General features: G+C 60.4%; 1 protein-coding gene across 3 annotated transcripts in view; it reads right to left on the bottom strand.

Annotated features, from left to right (window-relative positions):
- Positions 1 to 349: 349 nt before the first annotated feature.
- Positions 350 to 17446, bottom strand: part of SEMA3F (semaphorin 3F) — a 111699-nt gene continuing 94602 nt past the window's right edge. For all 3 annotated transcript variants that reach the window (XM_073352603.1, XM_073352604.1, XM_073352602.1), the window contains 12 exons: positions 17055 to 17174; positions 11524 to 11663; positions 10854 to 10968; positions 10059 to 10128; positions 8394 to 8538; positions 6814 to 7036; positions 4815 to 4903; positions 4184 to 4225; positions 3510 to 3667; positions 3090 to 3157; positions 2759 to 2892; positions 350 to 2518 (listed from right to left, as the gene is read on the bottom strand). In XM_073352603.1, coding sequence (XP_073208704.1) covers positions 2060 to 2518; positions 2759 to 2892; positions 3090 to 3157; positions 3510 to 3667; positions 4184 to 4225; positions 4815 to 4903; positions 6814 to 7036; positions 8394 to 8538; positions 10059 to 10128; positions 10854 to 10968; positions 11524 to 11663; positions 17055 to 17174 — 1763 coding nt within the window. In that variant the 3' untranslated portion in view covers positions 350 to 2059. The remainder of the gene's footprint in view (positions 2519 to 2758; positions 2893 to 3089; positions 3158 to 3509; positions 3668 to 4183; positions 4226 to 4814; positions 4904 to 6813; positions 7037 to 8393; positions 8539 to 10058; positions 10129 to 10853; positions 10969 to 11523; positions 11664 to 17054; positions 17175 to 17446) is intronic.

Here is a 17446-nt window from a genome sequence, read left to right on the forward strand (position 1 = left end):
AACAGCCCTTTTGGGCAGGTGCTTTGAGCACAGGCCTTAAAACTCCCACGGCAGCAGCAGCAGCCAATGCCTGCCCCAGGCACCTGGAGCCCAATTTGCCTCCTCCCCCAGCTCCCGGGTCAGCTTCGGAGTCCTGACTTAAGCTGTGGGGCAGAGGCTCTGTTGTAACCTGCCCCTCCCCAGAGGTAGCTGCATTTTAGCAGTGGGTGAAGTGCCCCTGTCAGTCCAGTTTGCAAAGCACTCTGGGGTCTGCCAGGGTGAGTGTGGCTGTGGCCACTAGGCCTAGGGATTGAATGCAGGCAGCGCTGTCAGCCAGTCAGCCCCTTCCCACAACCCCTTTTTTCACCCCCCCATCCCACTGGCCCCGTCCCCACATACACTCTGCTCTAGCTCCCAATCAGTGTAGCTGCCAGAAGACCCACTACTCAGCTCCCACACACGGGCCAGGGTAGCAACCGGGCGCCCCAGGACTTCACTACCCACAATGCCTCACAACTCAATACTGACCCTTCTCTCTCCCCCTGCCCCCCCCCCCCATCATGAAGCCGCACAGCAGAGAGGCTGGTGTTGCCAGGTCCAGTGGCAGTGGGGCCATGGCTAAATAAATAATGAGAAGTAATCAGATGGGGAAACTGAGGCACAGATAGGGGAGTGACTTGCCCAAGGTCACTCAGTAGGGGGGACCCGGCTGTCCAGGTACCCATTGCCTGCCTCTGCTCCCCACCTTGCCTGCTCCCCGCCTTACCTCGCTCCATCCCCCTACTTGCTCTGTCCTTTCCTCACTTCACCCCACCTGCCAAAAGGAATTCTTCCCACCTCCGAGGGTGGGGGGGGGGGCGAGGAGGAGGGAGGAGGAGTGTCTGCCCCATCCATTCCACCAGAGAGCAGCTTTGGCCCCTATGCCCAGTCTCCCTAGTACCCTCCAAGGTGCCACCGCAGCAGAGCCCGGGAAGGGGCATGCTTGCTAGGTGCAGCTGGCACCAGAGGAGCGCAGCTGCAGCTGACATCCTCACCCCTCCTGCTTCCTGAATCCCTGATTTAACCCGGCTGCAGAGCCAGCTTTTTATACCACTGCAGCTCCACCTCCTTGAGGGCATCACATCATCCACCAATCAGCCCAGGCTGAGCCTGTGATATCATTCCCAGCATACCCCTTGCAGGAGTGACGCGTGGCCAGCAGTGGGTGGAAGAGCCTGGCCTTGTGCCCTCGACTCCCATGGGGTTTAGCCCAACGATGGTGCCTCCCTGGGAATTCAAGAAGCACCCAGGAGTGACATGCAACTGGGCGTGCATGCACGATGGGTGCCAGGCTCCTGGGGACCCAGTCCCCTTGTTGGGACCACTTCCCTCTCTCCCTGCCAGTCCCTTCCTAGTCCAGTGCCAATAGGGGAAGGATATTGTCAGTGGCCAAGAAGTTCCACCCCCAGCATGGACTTCCCATTCCTAAGTCAGACACCCCCCCAGCTCGGGCCCACCACACATCAATGCCCAGGGCACTGGTGGGAAACAGACCAAACCCAGGCTCCCCAACGGGTCCCATGTCAGGGGGAGAGGGAACATGGCAGCTCTGCCAATGGCACCCCAGCTCAGAGACACCCCCTCCCAGCTAGAGAGAGAGAGTGGCCCCTCCAGGTGCCAGCACTCTGGCTTGGGATCAAGAGAGTGGGCAGAGGGTCCTGCGCTGGCTCATACCTACGTTAGCATCAAGAGCTTCTGGTTTGATGAGGGACTGGGGGAGGGGATCTTACCATAGCCCCACCCCCATACTTGGTGCCTGCCTTTTATTTTACAGTACCGTAGACATTAGGAAGAGAAAAGGACAAGCTGCTGGCCAGGGTGCCTCTGGGAACCTGGCTATCTTGCCCAAAGGCCATGGGGCAATAGGGTGGGACTGCATCTCCCATGGACTATGTACAACCTACAAATAAATACTGTCTTGAAAGGGAGTGGGGGAGTGTGTGTGTATATATATATATTTATATATATATTTATAGATATTTTTAATATTAAAAGGGGGGGGGAATATAGCACTGTTATTACAAAGTCCCTGGTGGCAGTTTCATGTGAGCTGGTCCACGTCTGGCTGGTGATTCCGGCGGTTTCGAGGCTTCTTTTCTTCCTGCAGCTCCTTGGCTTTGAGGCTGGCCAGCGCCTCCTTGTGGCTGGAGGCTGCATGCCGCCAGTAGCCCTGGCAGTACTGGTTGATGAGTCCCATTTCAGGCTGGGTGAGGAGCTGCACCAGGTCCTGGTAATGGGGCCCGGGGGCACCAGGGAGGCCAGCCCGCATGCCCAGCGCAGAGGTGGAGACGTCGCCGTCGGCCTGCAGGGCGGGCGCCTCCGACTGGAAGAGCACGCTGTGCACTGTCTCGCTGCTCAGCACGTGCAGCTGCACCTTGGCCACCGTGTGCTTGAAGTTGTTCTCAGTGGCCGTGCAGGAGTAGAGACCGCTGTCTGAGAGCTGCAGGGAGCGTAGGAGCAGCCCCTGCTCCGTCCGCAGCACCCGGCCCTCTGTGCGCAGCTGGACGGGAGAGAGGCCAAGGGCCAGAGCATTAGAACGGGCGAGATACAGTCGGGCATGGCAGGGGTCATCAGAGGGCGGGAGGGGAGATTAGAGACAGGCTCCATGCAAGCCTCCCCCACTGCCTCAGTCCCAACCTGCAGCCCCCCGCTATGCCAGCCTGGCCCCCCACCCCAGACAGCAGGCAGTGGGCTGCAGGGCCTTTCCCTCCAGGCACCCCCCAGCGCCGCACCCTCCTACCTCTTTCCGCCGGTCACTGTTGTCCTTCTGGAGCAGCCACTTGACGGTGGCCTGCGGGGAGCGGGGCTGGCACTCCAGGAAGGCTGTGCTGCCCTCCACCCCGTACTGGACAGCCTCCACCGTGTTCTTGTTGGCTGGAGTGGGGCAGAGGAGACGGGGGGTCGGACAATGGAATAAGCACAACGCTGCGAACCCGACCCAACCCAGAGAGTTAGGAGAGGACATCTAATCTACATATTCCACATCTCGCCGTCTTTCTCCATCCCTCATGTCCCAGACGTACCCGCCGTGTGTGTGAGGAGGGGCAGGGTGGCCAGCTGGCCCTACTCACCATTGGAGTTGTAGCCCCGGCACTGGCGGATGGGGTTGCCGTGTCGGACATCCTGGCGCCTGCTCCGCCTGTGGGAGGGGGAGAAGGCACAGATGGAAAATTGCTCACAGTCGCAGGGTGTCCCCAACCACCTGGGGCAGCCCCGTGGGTGGAGTTCGGCTGCAGTGTGCGGGGCTCGGTCACCCCCCTCCACGTACCGCGGGGATTGGGGCTAAGCCCCAATCCTGCCTCTCATCGAAGATACAGAGTCCCCTGCCCCCCCACGCTGTCTCCCAGCGCCCTGTTGGCAAACCCAGCCAGTGAGTACGAGAACGCATGCAGGGCTCAGGGTCCCCCCGTATAAAAGCCCCTCCCTCTAGCACTGCTTGGCCCTGTGCTGGGCCCTGGTACAACCGCCCCTGCAGTGCGGCTGGCCCCTACCTCTTGGAGGATGCTGAGTAGCGGGAGCAGGCCTTGCCGTCCCACGCGCAGTAGGGGTCCCTGGCCAGGCAGCAGTCGGCACAGGCCTCCCCGTACACGTCACAGCGGTGCAGGGCCAGGTGGGTCACGCCTATGGCCGAGGCCACGTACAGCTGTTGCTGTGGGGGGCAAAGGGGACGTGGTGAGATGCCCCCTTGCGGCAGACCCTGCACTGTCCCAGGTGCCAAACCCACCAGCTGGGAACGAGGAGGGGCTGCCTCTCTGAGAGCGCGGCGCTTGTCCGGAAATGGCCGGGAACTGCACCCTCCCAGCAGATCCCCTCTCCCCGGGGCTGGCTGAGGCAGAGCAAGCGGGTTTCTGGTACGCCCTGCGCATCGCCCGCCGAGCCGGCCCCCTGGTGCTTCCGCAAGCGGGGCTGGGCATTCAGATCTCTGAGTGACCCTTTCCACGCCCGCCCCACGAGTTAACGACAGAGCCCATCTGAGCCCACGGGCCGTGCTACGCGAATGAAGGTGGAAGCCCCTGGGGACGCTCGGAAAGTCCCTGTCCAGCTAGGAACACGTGGAATCTCCATCCCTCCTCAGCAGGCGGGAGTGCCGTGGCTGGGCTGGCATCTGCACCAGGTGGGCGACACCCGTGAGGACCCCATTCCCTGCAGCGCACCACTGGCTTACCCTCTTGGAGGAGATGGTCATGGTCTTGATGGGGGCTGGAACCTGGAATGAGAGCACGGCGGTTAGTCTGGGTCATTCAGCCCCCTCGGAGCTGCTCCTGATCACAGGGAGCAAAGGGCTGAGACAGAGTCAGAAACAAATTCATTGGCACCAAACCCTCTCCCTGGAGCAGTCACACATGCCCCAGGGAGCCAGGGCTCCAACCCCGGCTCCTTAGCGCCGGGAACAGGCTGCTGGCACATGATCTACTGGAGCGCTCCCTCAGCAAGCTGCAGTAGCAGGGCTCTCATACTTTCTGTGGAGCCCGCCGAATGGCGTGCTCACCTCCTGCCACTGACCATGCCGGAGGTCAGAGCCCATGGGACTGGGCACCTCATAGCAGCTGACGGGGCCCCGTGACACCCCCAACTGACGCCAGCAAGTGCTGGATCAGGGCCCAGGTGCCTGCTGGGAAGCCGCAGATGAAGCTGCAGTGGTAGCCTGCTGCACATTGCCGCTACATTGCCTAGGAGAAAGGGAGGTTCCCTGATGCTGGGGGTGAGGGAGGGAGAACTGTCCCAGGCCATGGCAGGGGGGCGGGGGGCACAGCAAGGCCTGAGAGTGCAATGCACGCAGAACCAGGAGACGTTACCTTGAACACTTCCACCTCCTCCAGCATCAGCTCCTCGGTCTCCAAGTCGTCCTTGGGGAGGACGATCACCTTTTGGACTGTGCCGCGATCTGCAAGGCACAGCCAGCACTCAGTGCCATGCGGGATGGACCCTTCTGCCCTGCCACAGCCTGGGGCGCGGGACCATGCCGATGAGGATGGCGTGGGAAGGGAGAGGCCACCCCGCCATCACAGCTTTATAAACACGCTGAGGCTGGATCAGCACGAGGCTTTTAGCCAGCACAGGACTCCGGGGCCTGGACTGAACCCCAGAGTCACGGCTTCATCTTCCTCAGGGGGATCCAGCTGCCCAGTGCCGCCTCAGGTGCTTGGATCTCTCCAGCAGCCGCTGCGCCTGGCTGGGGATCTCTGAGGCGAAGCCTCCGCTGGAGTGCCAGGGAGAGGCGGGGGGCCCTGCAGGCAGCACCAGCAGGAGGAACTCACAAAGCTGCCGGCGTCTGCTCTGATTTCGGTGTGGGCCCCCGCGATGGGCCCCGTGCACATGGGGCGCTGCAGAACATGCTGCTCCAACGAACACACGCACATGGCACCGGCTGGCCCCTCACCCGCGGGTCGCCCAGCACTTCACAGCACATGCCACTGACTGGGGGTGGGACAGGCCAACTCCCGTCACTCAAACCAGTTGCCTCTGGGGGGCAGTGCAGCGGCGGATGAACAGAACGTAGCTGCGCAACGCAGAGCGAGGCTGGTCTGGGACTCTGATGCTGGTCTGGGACTCTGATCCTGGGCCTGGGGAGAGCTGGCTCGCAGGCAGGGCTGCCCAGGCAGCGATGGGGAAGCCCTGTCCCCTCCCCCACATCCTGCTGGGCACCCCACCCTTGGCAGGGCAGGGGCACTGGTGTGGGAGCGCCTCACTACCATCAAGTGCCGTTGGCGCAGTCATCTCCATCCGGGAACCAGCCTGAACCCCCCACGCCATCCCACAGGCTGCTGCAGCCCCTACCCCCGGGGGAAGGAACAGCTGAGTTCTGGCGATTCGTTACACTGATGCTGGGGCAGGGAGGAAATTCCCTGATGGGCGGGACAGGTGTTGGGAGGATTTGGCCAGGCTGCCGTGTGCAGGGGCGGCTGAGTGAACAGCTGGCCAGGAGGCAGCGCATTCGTTAGCAAATGGGATCTTTCTGGGTCGTTAGCATTCCCTGCCACCTGTGTGGTGGCGCCGGCTGGGCTCCCCGGGTCGGCTGGCAGCCAAGGGCACGGCTCCCTGAGAGGGGCCGAGGCAGCGCTGGCCGCTCTGTCACGAGCCCCCCAGTTAAACAAGCCCCCTGCCTCCTAGGCTGGCTCCCTGGGGGCCTGGCACAGACCCTGCCCCCACGGCCCCAGATGACCCAGACCCACGTGGTCCAGCAAGCGCCAAGCTGCCCAGCACAGGGTGGGCTGGGATCTGCCCAGGGCGTCAGCCTGGCGCAATCCCTCCATGAGGGGTGAGGAACCAACAGCCAGTGCAGACCCTGCCCCACCTACAGCCCTGCTTGGTGCGGCCCAGTTCTGGTGGCTGAGTCCCTGCTGAGGGCAACACGTTCCCCATGCATCCTGCAGGACAGCTCATGCCCCTGGGCATTGTTCACGCCAGGAGCCTGGGGGGGCCGAACACTCACCTCCAGATCCCCACACCCTCCCCGGCTCTGTGCCAGGCTGGAGTCACCACTGGGCACCCACTCCATTCATCCTGAATACACAGCCTGGCCTGGATTGCCGCACCCCCGGAACAGGCTCTGGGGCAGCCCCTGGGTGGGGGGACTCCAGATGGAATTCTCTGCCAGGCTCCCCTGTCAACGAGCTGATCGTCAGCTCTCGCAGTGGCCAGGCACGTCTGACGGGGAGAGCGCGGCAGGGCAGCCCTGGCAACGCTGACCTGGCGAGTCGGCCCAGAGCAGGACTAAGCTCCCTGCCATGCCCAGTGCCAGGCAGTGTGCCCTCCCACATGGCTTGTGTGTCTCCAGCGCACGTCTGCGGGTACCTGTGCCCAGGAAAAGCACCTCATAGCGCCCGTCGGCTGCGTCCACCTGGTCCACGGCCACGGTGGTGAACTTGTAGTGCACGTTGCTGCGCACGACCAGCGGCTGGCGGTGCACGGGGTACACGGCATGGTACATCAGCGGGTGCGTGCGCATGAAGTTGATCACCTCGTCTGGGTAATCCTTGGTCGACTTCATGGAAGGGGTGAAGGTGCCTCCCGGGCACTGAAACACAGAGCGGGCAGGCTGACCTCCCTCCTCTCAACCACGGCCCGGCCTCCCCCGGCTCCCCACCCCACGACCTGTCCCCCGCTCCCCACACCCAGTGGCCTGGCTTCCCCAAGCCCCACCCCATGGCCTGGCTTCCCCCCGCCCCACCCCATGACACCGCCTCCGCCCAGTCCCTTGAGGCATGGTCCCTCCGCCGCACCGCAAGGCCCGCCTCCCGATGCACAGCCCCCCCACCCCAAAGCATGGCCTGCCTCCCAATGTACAGCCCCCCACCCCAAAGCATGGCCTGCCTCCCTATGCACAGCCCCCGCACCCCACCACATGGCACGGCCCCCACCCCACCCATCCTGCATGACAGCTCATGCCCCTGGGCATTGTTCTGCCCACCTCTCCCTTCCTGAAGGCATTGGCGCACCCATCCTGCAGCCAGCATCAGGTGCCATGAGACCCCGACCCAAAGCAACCATCTCATGTGTGCCCCCTTTGTGGGGAGCCTCTGACTCCTTCGTTCCCCACTGTGCTGCCCCTGTGCCCTGCCCCTGCCTCTGCCCAGGCCGGAGGTTGTGGTACAGGGGGAGCCTCTGTCCTGGCAGAGAATGCTGCGTGCCATTGGTGCAGGGGCTGGCAGAGCCCTGGCACAAGGCCAGCATGGGGCCAGCACTGGGCTGAGCACCCCACACAAGGATGCCCTCTCCTCGCAGCAGGTGGCCAGGCAGCCACAGGGCCAAAGTGCCCTTTGCCCAATTCCCTGGGCCCCTCTCAGTCCCTGGCCTCTCTGCTGGGAAGAGGGGCTTGAGGGTGTTCAGAGTGGGGGGGGGGCCCCGGTAGGGGACCCCAGCCCACCCAGCGCTAGGCTGACAGGGGGCTGATCCCAAGCCAGGCTAGGCTAGGTGGAGCCCAGGCAGTGGTGAAAGGCTCTACAGGCCATGGCCAGGCCTGGAGCCAGCCAGCTCCCCACAGGGCTGGGCAGTGCCAGCCCCACTCCCTTGGCACTGAGTGCACTATCTCGTGGCCCTTCCCTCATCCCCCTGCCCAGCCCCCCAGCCCTGGCAAGGTGCATCCCTTCATGGCCACAGCCTGTCTGCCACCCCCTGGCTCTCCTGGGAGACACCGGGGGAGTCGCTCTAGGCCCTTTAGTGAGGCAGGTCCCAGAACTCCTGGTGAGGAAGCATCAGAGTCTCTGCACAGGGGCGGTCCATGCCCAGACACACACAAACTGGCGGGCACTCTGTGATTGTGCCCCTGGCCCCACACCTCCGGTGCCCATCACTGCAGCCATCCCCAGAGGACCCCCGCTCCCCTACTGCCTGTCCTGGCTGGGTGCTCTGGCAGGAGGCCCCGATTTACTTACAGTGCCTGGGCGCGGATAGGGCATCTTGCCTGTGTATGGCATCCACTGGTAGTTGGGTCCCTCCTTGTGGGCGAAGGGCCCATTGAAGACCATGCGTATGTCAGCCATGGAGTACACGCACACGGCGGAGCCTTTGAACACGGACCTGAGGTGCGGGGGAGCATCACGTTATCTCCAGGGGGCACCTCTGTCAGACCCACCCTGAACCCATGCCCCGCCCTGCCCTGCCTGGCAGGGACCCTGCCCAGTTGTATTGGGACAGCACCTTGAGCTCTGCTCATGTGGGATCCAGAAACGCTCATCCCAAATGTATGTGAGGGGCCTGTTCCCAGGGTGCCAGGATCCTAGCCTGGCATGGGGGTGTCCGGGCACCACTGGCTGTGAAGGTGATGGCACAGCGATGCCCGGACATGTCCAGCAAACAGCGCCACCCAGATGCCTGTGATCCTGGATCTCTGCAGAGGCAGATCCGGAGGGATCAAGGTCCTCAGTGGCTGCCCAGCATGACCTCTCCAGCTAGGACTGACTCAGTGACGCCAGCTGGCACACCGCAAGGCTGCCCGCATGCTTACTGCACCAGCCTGGGCGCCATGATTCCTGGGTTACATGCCAGGCTCTGCCGCAGGACTGCGGTGTGACCCTGAGCCAGTCGCTAGCCTCTCTGTACCTCAGTTTCCCCATCTGTGAACTAGTGTGTGACTCCCTGCCGAGGGTGGGAGTGATCCTTTCCGGGGCTCTGGGTGACATTGGGTGAATCCCCAGTCGGGCTGGGATCCCCTCCTCTGGGGTAGTGCAAGACCCCCCCGACACCCCTGCCCCCCTTCAGTGATCAGCTGGATGGGTGGGGTAGGCTTCTGTGGGAGGAAAGAGACCCCTTTGCGCCCACGAAGCCCCGGGGAGCATGTGGCTAGATAGGGAGTGCCAGCCCCAGGCCCATGCCAAGATGGGGCAGAGCCCAACGTTGCCCAGGCCAGCACCCGGCCCTGCGGGGTTCCCAAGGTTGGGGAGGGAAGCCGAGAGGGATCCCCACTCCTGGGCCTGGTGCAGGCAGAAAAGAGGGAGTCTCAGGCCATGGAGCCCCTCCTGCCTGAGCTAAGATGGTGCAACGGAAGGCCATGCTGGTAGGGAGGTGGGGGTTGCCAGGGGGAGTGGGGAACAGGGCCCAACGGGGCACTGCTCTCACCTGGGGGGACCTGACCCTGAATCCTCCCTGCCAGCGATGGGACGGGCCTGACTCTGAACCCTTTCTGCCCATGCTGGGACAGGCCTGAGCCAGAACCCTCTCTGCCAGTGCTGGCATGGGCCTGACCCCAAACCCTCTCTGCCTGTGCCAGGACTGACTCAGAAACCTCTTTGCCCCGTGCTGGAACAGGCCTGACCCCGAACCCTCTCTGCTTGTGCTAGGACAGGCCTGAACCAGAACCCTCTGCCTGTGGTGGGACAAGCCTGACCAGCGTGCCCTGCACCAGGAGGGTTTGCCCCCGAGTGTGATACCTCCGATATCTACTCCCCTCCCCCCAGAAACCCCTCCATGTCATCCTTGGGCTTCAGGGCCTGCTGCAGTGCTCCCCCCTCCGCTCCCATGGGGATGCACTCACTCAGCAGGGGCTGCACCCAGCTTGGTCCCCACGGAGACCCATCCCCAACCCCTCCCAGTGGGCTCACCCAGAGGCAGCGAACACGGCGTAGATGATGGGGTTCTTCACGTCCTGGGTCTGCTGGATGAACACGTCCTCTGAGGGGAGAAGAGAAAGCATCAACAGCCAGGGAGACGCCCCAGAGCTCTGCAGGGATTGGGGGACACAGGGCAGATGGAGAGAGAACAGGGGGCGTTGCAGGGAGCGTGGCAGAAGCGCTGCCTGTCGGGGGGCTCCCAGCTACTCCAGTCTCTCCCATCAGGGGAGAGGCTGCTGTGGGGACCAGGGCAGGAGTGCTGGCTGTGGGGGGAACATCTGGCTTCGCCCAGGGCACTGTCGCATAGGGGATGCTTTGGCTGCAGGGCGTGCACCAGTGGGAAAGATGCAGGCTGGGGACAGTGCCCCTCAGGAACCAGGGGAGCCTCTGATCTAGGCAAGCAAAGCGCAGGGAACCAGCTGGCAATGGGATGGCACGTCCTGCTCCCGGGTGCAGCCCATCCATCACGTGCCACGGCAGGCGCTGACAAGCTGCTGGGGACTGCGCTGCCTCCCAGCCTCTGCCGAGAGCAACTTCACTGGGAGCCTCCAGAGAGGCTCCTGGCTGGGTAGGAAGGCCCCTGTGAGCTCCCCAGGAGGCGCTGGGGACCTAGATGTGGCGCTGCCCTGCCACAAGCGATGCCCCTGCTCAGAGACGCTGCAGCCTGCAGTGACTACTCGGGCAGCACAGAGGTTCTGTCTGCTACCACCTCTGGGGTCTGTGGTCAGCCGCTGCCCCACCCAGACACCTCGTTGCCCGGCGTGCCCCCTGCCCACCGGCCCTTACGGAGCTCATCGAAGTGCGTTTCGATCCCGTCAGGCCCTGGAACGGAGCAGATGAACCGGGCTTTCAGGAACGTGCTCCATTTATTGACAAGGCAGCAGTGACCTCCGTCGTCATTCTAAACCAGGGGGGAAAATACCATCCTCAGGCACCTGGGCAACCAGAATGTGAGCTAGGCTCGTCCTCCTAGCTTGGGCTTCCCAGCAGGGGGCGCTGTGGGGAGGGGCAAGAGTGCTGGCTGTTGGGGGTTCCCCAACTACTCCAGCCCCAGCTTCCCCCAGCAGGGGGTGCTGTGGGGAGTGGGACAGGGGGCATTGGTTGTGGGGGAGCTCCCAGCTGCTCCAGCCCGAGCCTCTCCCAGGAGTGGACACTGTGGGGAGTGGGACAGGGGATGCTTGCTGTGGGGGGCAACCCCGTATTCCAGCCCCAGCCTCTCCCAGCAGGGGGCACTGTGGGGAGGGGGCAGGAGCGCTGGCTGTGTGGGGACACTGCTGGTCCCCAGCTACTCTATTCAAATCCCATCTTTTCCCTGCAGGAGCTCAATCTGTGGGGGACACTGCTGGTATTCCAGGCCCAGCTGGGGGCACTGTAGAGAATGGAGCAGGAACTCTGTCTGTGGGGGGAGCTCCCAGCCATTCCCAGCAGGAGGTGCCGTGGGGAGCCAGGTACATACCAAGCAGATGCGCCCGATGCGGGAGTAGACAGCAGGGCTTTGTGGGGCATCAGCTGATTTCTCCCGGAAGAAGAAGTAAAGCTTGTCGTCATTCCTTTCGGCGCTGTCTGGGATGAGCTGGGCGTGAACAAACGCCGGGTCTGCAACCAGAAATGCCAGCGCTGTGAGCCTGCCCTGCAATCTACTGAGAGGCCAGTACGTGGCACCGCTGCCCCCCCGGCTGGCAAAACAACATGTGAATTTGTCAAGAAACACCCTATGGCAATACCCACACACAGGGCAGTTAAGGTTCTGTGGCTTTGGAATGCTCAGCAAGGCAACCTGAGTTTTCTCTTAACAGTTTTTAATGTAATATCCTAAGTTTTTAGCTAGCAATAAAGCCCATAAAGTGGAACTAGTTATCTAGAGAACTCCCTGTCTTTTGGGGGAATGCACTCCTAGCCAGAAGCCTCCAGGGCCTTCCCACAAGTCCTCCCAAAGGATAGACAAGTTCTCCTGCAAATGACCAGGAAGGACTCCACAGCACAAATAACTGTGGGATTTGCTGCAAGCACACGGGTGAGTGAAGACACCATAGCACAGCTTGGGCCTTGCAGTGGGGACGCTCAGACCCAGACGAAGCTAACCTGGCTGCTCAGACCTAGCTGCCAAGCCCCCAGGCTAACTGCAGCAACAACATATCCTGTGACCAATCCCATGGAAGCCAGGGGGACTTTTGCCACTGACTCTGACAGGAGCATTGACTGTGGTTAGGGTGACCATGGTTAACCATCTGGCATGCATGTTTCACTGAGGCCATAATGCAGACTGATGCCCATGCATTCTCACTGGCATGTCTCATACCATACGTCAGTGGCCTACCCCCACTTGTGCCAGTGCTCAAGGTGCTGTACAAAAGTCCGATGATTTTTTTTCTTAATAATGAGAAAAGTGTATCCCCCCTCGGCTCCCAACTCTCCTTGGACTCCAAAATGGCTTGACAGTGTTTTGCTCAAACGTTTGGATATCAATTCACACGAAGGAGCCCACGCTTGGGAAATTTCAGCCCCGAAGCTCCAGCAATTTTCGAGCAACTGGAAGCAGGAAGTTTGAATGGAAACTGTTTGGCAGCTGGAAGTCTGTGCTGTTCCTGCTAGAATCTCTGTCCATCATCAATCAATATGCCTCCAAGCCCATGGTGACAGCTCTGCCTTCTCAATTGCAGCTACTGTGCCCAGAGGTATAATATGATCGCTCCAACTTCAGTTTACTCAGCTGTCACTGCTGCTTTGTCACAGTTGCAGGTGCTACTGGGAGAAGGCCAGGCATACTTTCCACCAGGGATCTCCCTCTGCTGCAGCAGAGAAGGGAGGGAGAGCAGGAGAGAAATGTTCTGGATTGGTTATTGCAGATGATGGGGTTGACACCCCATTCCCATTCAGACCCATCCAACTATTCCCATGCAGAACCATCTATCCCTCTATACCAGAGGTGGGCAAACAAAGGCCAGTGGGCCACATCCAACCCGCAGGACCCTCCTGCCCGGTCCCTGAGCCCCTCCCCGGCTTGCCCCCAGCCCCTCCCCTGCTGTTCCCCCTCCCCCACAGCCTCAGCGTGCGCAGTGCAGTTGCAAAGCTGTGTCCTGACCTGGTGCTCTGGCCGGCGCGGCTGCAGCCCCACCAGCCACTGGTGCTCCAGGCAGCATGGTAAGAGGGCAGGGAGCAGAGGGGGTTGGATAGAGGGCAGGGAAGTTGGGGGTGTGGTCAGGGGGTGGGGGTGTGGATAGGGGACGGGGCTGTCAGAGGGCGGGGAACAGGGGGGTTGGATGGGGCAGGGGTCCTGGGGGGACAGTCAGGAAGGAGAGGGAGGGTTGGATGGGGTGGTGGGGGGCAGTCAGGGGCAGGGGTTCTGGGGGCAGTCAGGGGACAAGGAGAAGGGGTGGTTGGATGGGGCAGGGGTTCCGGGGGGCAAGTCAGGAATGGGGGGGGTTGGATGGGGCGGCAGGGGGCAGTCAGGGGTGAGGGGTCCGGGGGTGGTCAGGGGACAGGGAGCAGGGGGTGGTTGATGGGATAGAAGTCCCAGGGGAGCCGTCAGGGGGCGAGAAGCAGGGGTGTGGGGGGTCGGATAGGAGGCTGGGGCCTGGCCACGTCTGGCTGGTTGGGAAGACACAGCCTCCTCTAACCGTCCCTCCATACAATTTTGGAAAACCAATGTGGCCCTCAGGCCAAAAAGTTTGCCCACCCCTGCTCTATACAGACCCTTCCATCGATCCAGACCCACATATCCCTCCATCCTCACCCATCCATTCCCATACACATCTATTTATCTATCGATTCCCACACTCTATCTATCTATCTATCTATCTATCTATCTATCTATCTATCTATCTATCTATCTATCTATCAGTTTTATTTGTTCTCTGTCCTTTGCTGTTTCTATTCCAGGACTTGGCTCTGCAATACTTGAGTTTGTGTGGGCACTTCCCCCAGACCCCACATGGGTCTTCAAGGGACTCCCTGTTCCTTTGGTAAGACCCTTTCGTTGAGGTTCACATGCTGGGAGGGAATTCTTGTCCTTGCCTGATGAAATGGCCACCACTTCTTCTGGGTTTTACCAGGTCTGAAGGTGGCTGAGGACATAGTGCTGCTGATTGGTTGTCCACTTTCCAGGGATGGAGCCATGAGGGCTTGGCAGCTACTGGGTTGACTGGCCTGAATTTTGGTGAGTCTGGGTGCACATCTGCAAGTGTCTCAGGTCATGCACCTGGGGCAGGTCTCACACTTTCAGATCACTATACCAGGGAAGGGCTGCCCTGGCAAAACAGGTCAGGGATGCTTCAGAGTTCCTCCTCAGCTCCAGCACTAGCCTGGTCCTTCAGTAAGAACCTTCTTCAGCAGGGCACTTCTATGTCATGGATGAAACTTTGACCCCCGTCCTAGGCAACGGCTGGTCTTAGGCAGCCATGTCCTGTCTGTACCACTTCCCAGTCTGACAGGTTCTCCTGCTCAATGAGGACAACGCCTCTGAGGGGAGAATGCAGCCAGACGCCAATTGCTTTGCTCTGTGTCCTGGGACGATATCAACCTTCCGATTTGTTTTCCTCCTGGGTTGCATGGGCCACAGGAGGTGAGGCTTTCACAGCCCCAGCCTGGGCTCTAGCTCAAGCTTTAGCACCTCCTGGTTTGAGCTCTGGAGGTCCCCAGGCCAAGATGGTGGCCATCCCATTTGCTCTTCTGGTATTTCCAGTGCTCACAAGCTTCCCAAGCAGGGCACCCAAGGACTTAGAGCCTGGTTCTGGCCGGCGCAGAGGGGAGCAGCAGTGGAATCTCTCTGTGCTCCCAGTGGACCAGTGACTGCGCTCATCCATGTTCTACACAACTGCTGAGGGAAGGAGACGGGCCCAGCCTTAGAACTGCCCCCTGGCACCAGCATCGCCGCAGCTCCACAGCAGGTCGCTGCGTGGGAGGCCTTTGGGATGTCTAGACCCGCTGTGACCAGAACCAGGAGGCTCGGCATTCCTGCTGGGGCCCTCACAGCGGTTTGCCATGGTGGGAGTGCCTGAGAAACTGGCAAGGAGGCAGGCAGGCAGCACCTTTGTGGTGCCCGCTGAAGATGGAGTGGGCCAAGCATGCATTGATGGATCTTTGCAGAAAGATCTCTTACTGCTGGACACACACCCAGAGTGGGGATTGCTGCCTATGAATGCCCCCGACCGTGAGTGGGTTGGCGGCAGGAGCCCACTGTCGCGGGCTCTGCTGGCAGAGGCAGAACTGCCAGCAGGAATCAGAAGGGGGCAGATGTGCAGGCCTCAGGCTCCAGGGGGCCCTGGAAGCAGCTCAGGGGGGTGGAAATGCCCTGGTGCCAGGCTCTGAAGGAAGAGAGTGATGGCTCCCAGCACAGGGGCGGCATGGGAGAAGGCACAAAGCTGAGGGGGGGTGAAGGGAAGTTGGGGGCTTGGAGGGAAGTCGAGGAAAGTTTGTCGTTCACTTCACCCTGGTTAAAACGCACCTTGCCCGCTCCTGCCCTGAGCCCCCAGGGCTGTGACTTCACCAGCTCTGCCTGGCATACCACGGGCAAAGGGAAAACTGCACCCCGAGGCTGCCCCATGCGTGACGTTATTGACATAATCTGTAACCATATAGATCATTGTTGCAACCACTGTTATATATTTGCAGCAAATATTGTACAGAGGTTGTCATGTGAGGTGTCTATTAAAAGATTATGATTTGTTGGTTATGATTATGCTATCTGTATGTGTGTATCATTTTTGTAGTTGAAGTTATGAATATTGGCTATGTACTTGTATCTCAATGTGTTTTAATTCTAAGTAGCCTCAGTGAAGCAATTGGTCAGCTTCTTGAGAAAGGACTATTCTCAGTAAGTGCCCAATCAAGAAACACTTAACTGACAATGGACTTTGGGAGACACCAATCCACATCTGAGCTTTCTGGAGAATGTTCAAACTAACATGTAAACAACGGCATCAGCCCCTGTAAAGAACGGAGTTATGCATGGACATGTGACTTGCCCATGTGACTCCAAATTCCATCTTGCTGCTGTGATTTTCCACAGTAAGAACAAAGGGGTGTCCTTCCACAGGGCAGAGTATATAAAAGGTGCTGGAAATCCCTCCACTTTGTCTTTAATCCTGCTTCTGGAGGAACCTTGCTCTGAACAAGCTCTGAACAAAGGACTGAATGACCCACCCCAGCTGTGGATGTACTCCAGAAACTTGATTTGAACCTGCAGTTTATTCCATCACTGCTACAAGCCTGAACCAAGAACTTTGCCATTACTGTATGTAATTGATTCCATTCAACCAATTCTAGCTCTCATCTATATATTTTTTCGTTTATGAAGAAACCTTTAGAATTTAGATTCTAAAGGATTGGCAACAGCGTGATTTGTGGCTAAGATCTGACTGGTATATTGACCTGGGTCTGGGGCTTGGTCCTTTGGGGTCAGGAGAACCTTTTTTCTTTTACTGGGGTATTGGTTTTCATCACCATTCATCCCTATAAGAAGTGGCACTGGTGGTGATACTGGGAAACTGTAGTGTCTAAGGAAATTGTTTATGTGACTTATGGTTAGCCAGTGGGGTGACACCGAAGTCCTCTCTGGCTGGCTGGTTTGGTTTCCCTTAGAGGTGGAGAACCACCAGCCTGGGGCTGTGACTGCCCTGCTCTAAGCAATTTGTCCTGCATTGGTAATCTCAGTCGTGTCCCACCAAAGCCAGCATCGTTACACCATGTACCTGGCACAGCCTTGCCAAGCTGGCACGAGGCCACGATTGCCTTCCACCGGGGCTAAGCCATGGAGATTCTCCTGAAACGCTGCAGGGGGTGGGGATCTCCAGGGCACTTGTGGGATGTGGGCCCCATCCTGGATGCAGTGCTCATGCTATATGAGCCCCAGAGAAGCTCCAGGAATGGCAGGCCAGAGGGCAGCCAGGCACTGGGCTTTATACAGACCGCGAGGCCCCTGGGCAGCATCCCATGTCCTGGAGACGCACGATGCCGGCCCGTCCCCACCCGCAGCTCCCCCAGACTCACCGTTCAGCCAGCGGGAGTTGTACTGGTCAGTCCTCATGGCCGTCTGCTTGCCCATGGTGCGGAAGATGGCTGCGTCCGTGCCCATGAAGTCAATGTAGACGCCAGCATATAGCTCCTCATCTGTAGGTGGGAGGCAGAGGTCAGCAGAGACTGGGGTGTGGGGGGGAGCAGTTCCTGAAGGGGGAGCGTGTGGGGCCTGAGGACCCCCCAGCCCCTCTTCATGTAGACCCTTTGTCCTGCCCCCAAGCCCTGCCCAAAGGGGGAGCTTGCGGGCGGTGGTGGTGCTGATTGGCATGGGGGCCTGGCTGATGCCCTCTCTCCGCCAGGACATCCTGGGGCCGGGGGTGGAATGCAGGACACCACCATGGGAGCCAGTGAGGAGACGACTGGTG

This window comes from Lepidochelys kempii, chromosome 7 (assembly GCF_965140265.1).
Source record: "Lepidochelys kempii isolate rLepKem1 chromosome 7, rLepKem1.hap2, whole genome shotgun sequence".
Classification (NCBI taxonomy): domain Eukaryota; kingdom Metazoa; phylum Chordata; order Testudines; family Cheloniidae; genus Lepidochelys; species Lepidochelys kempii.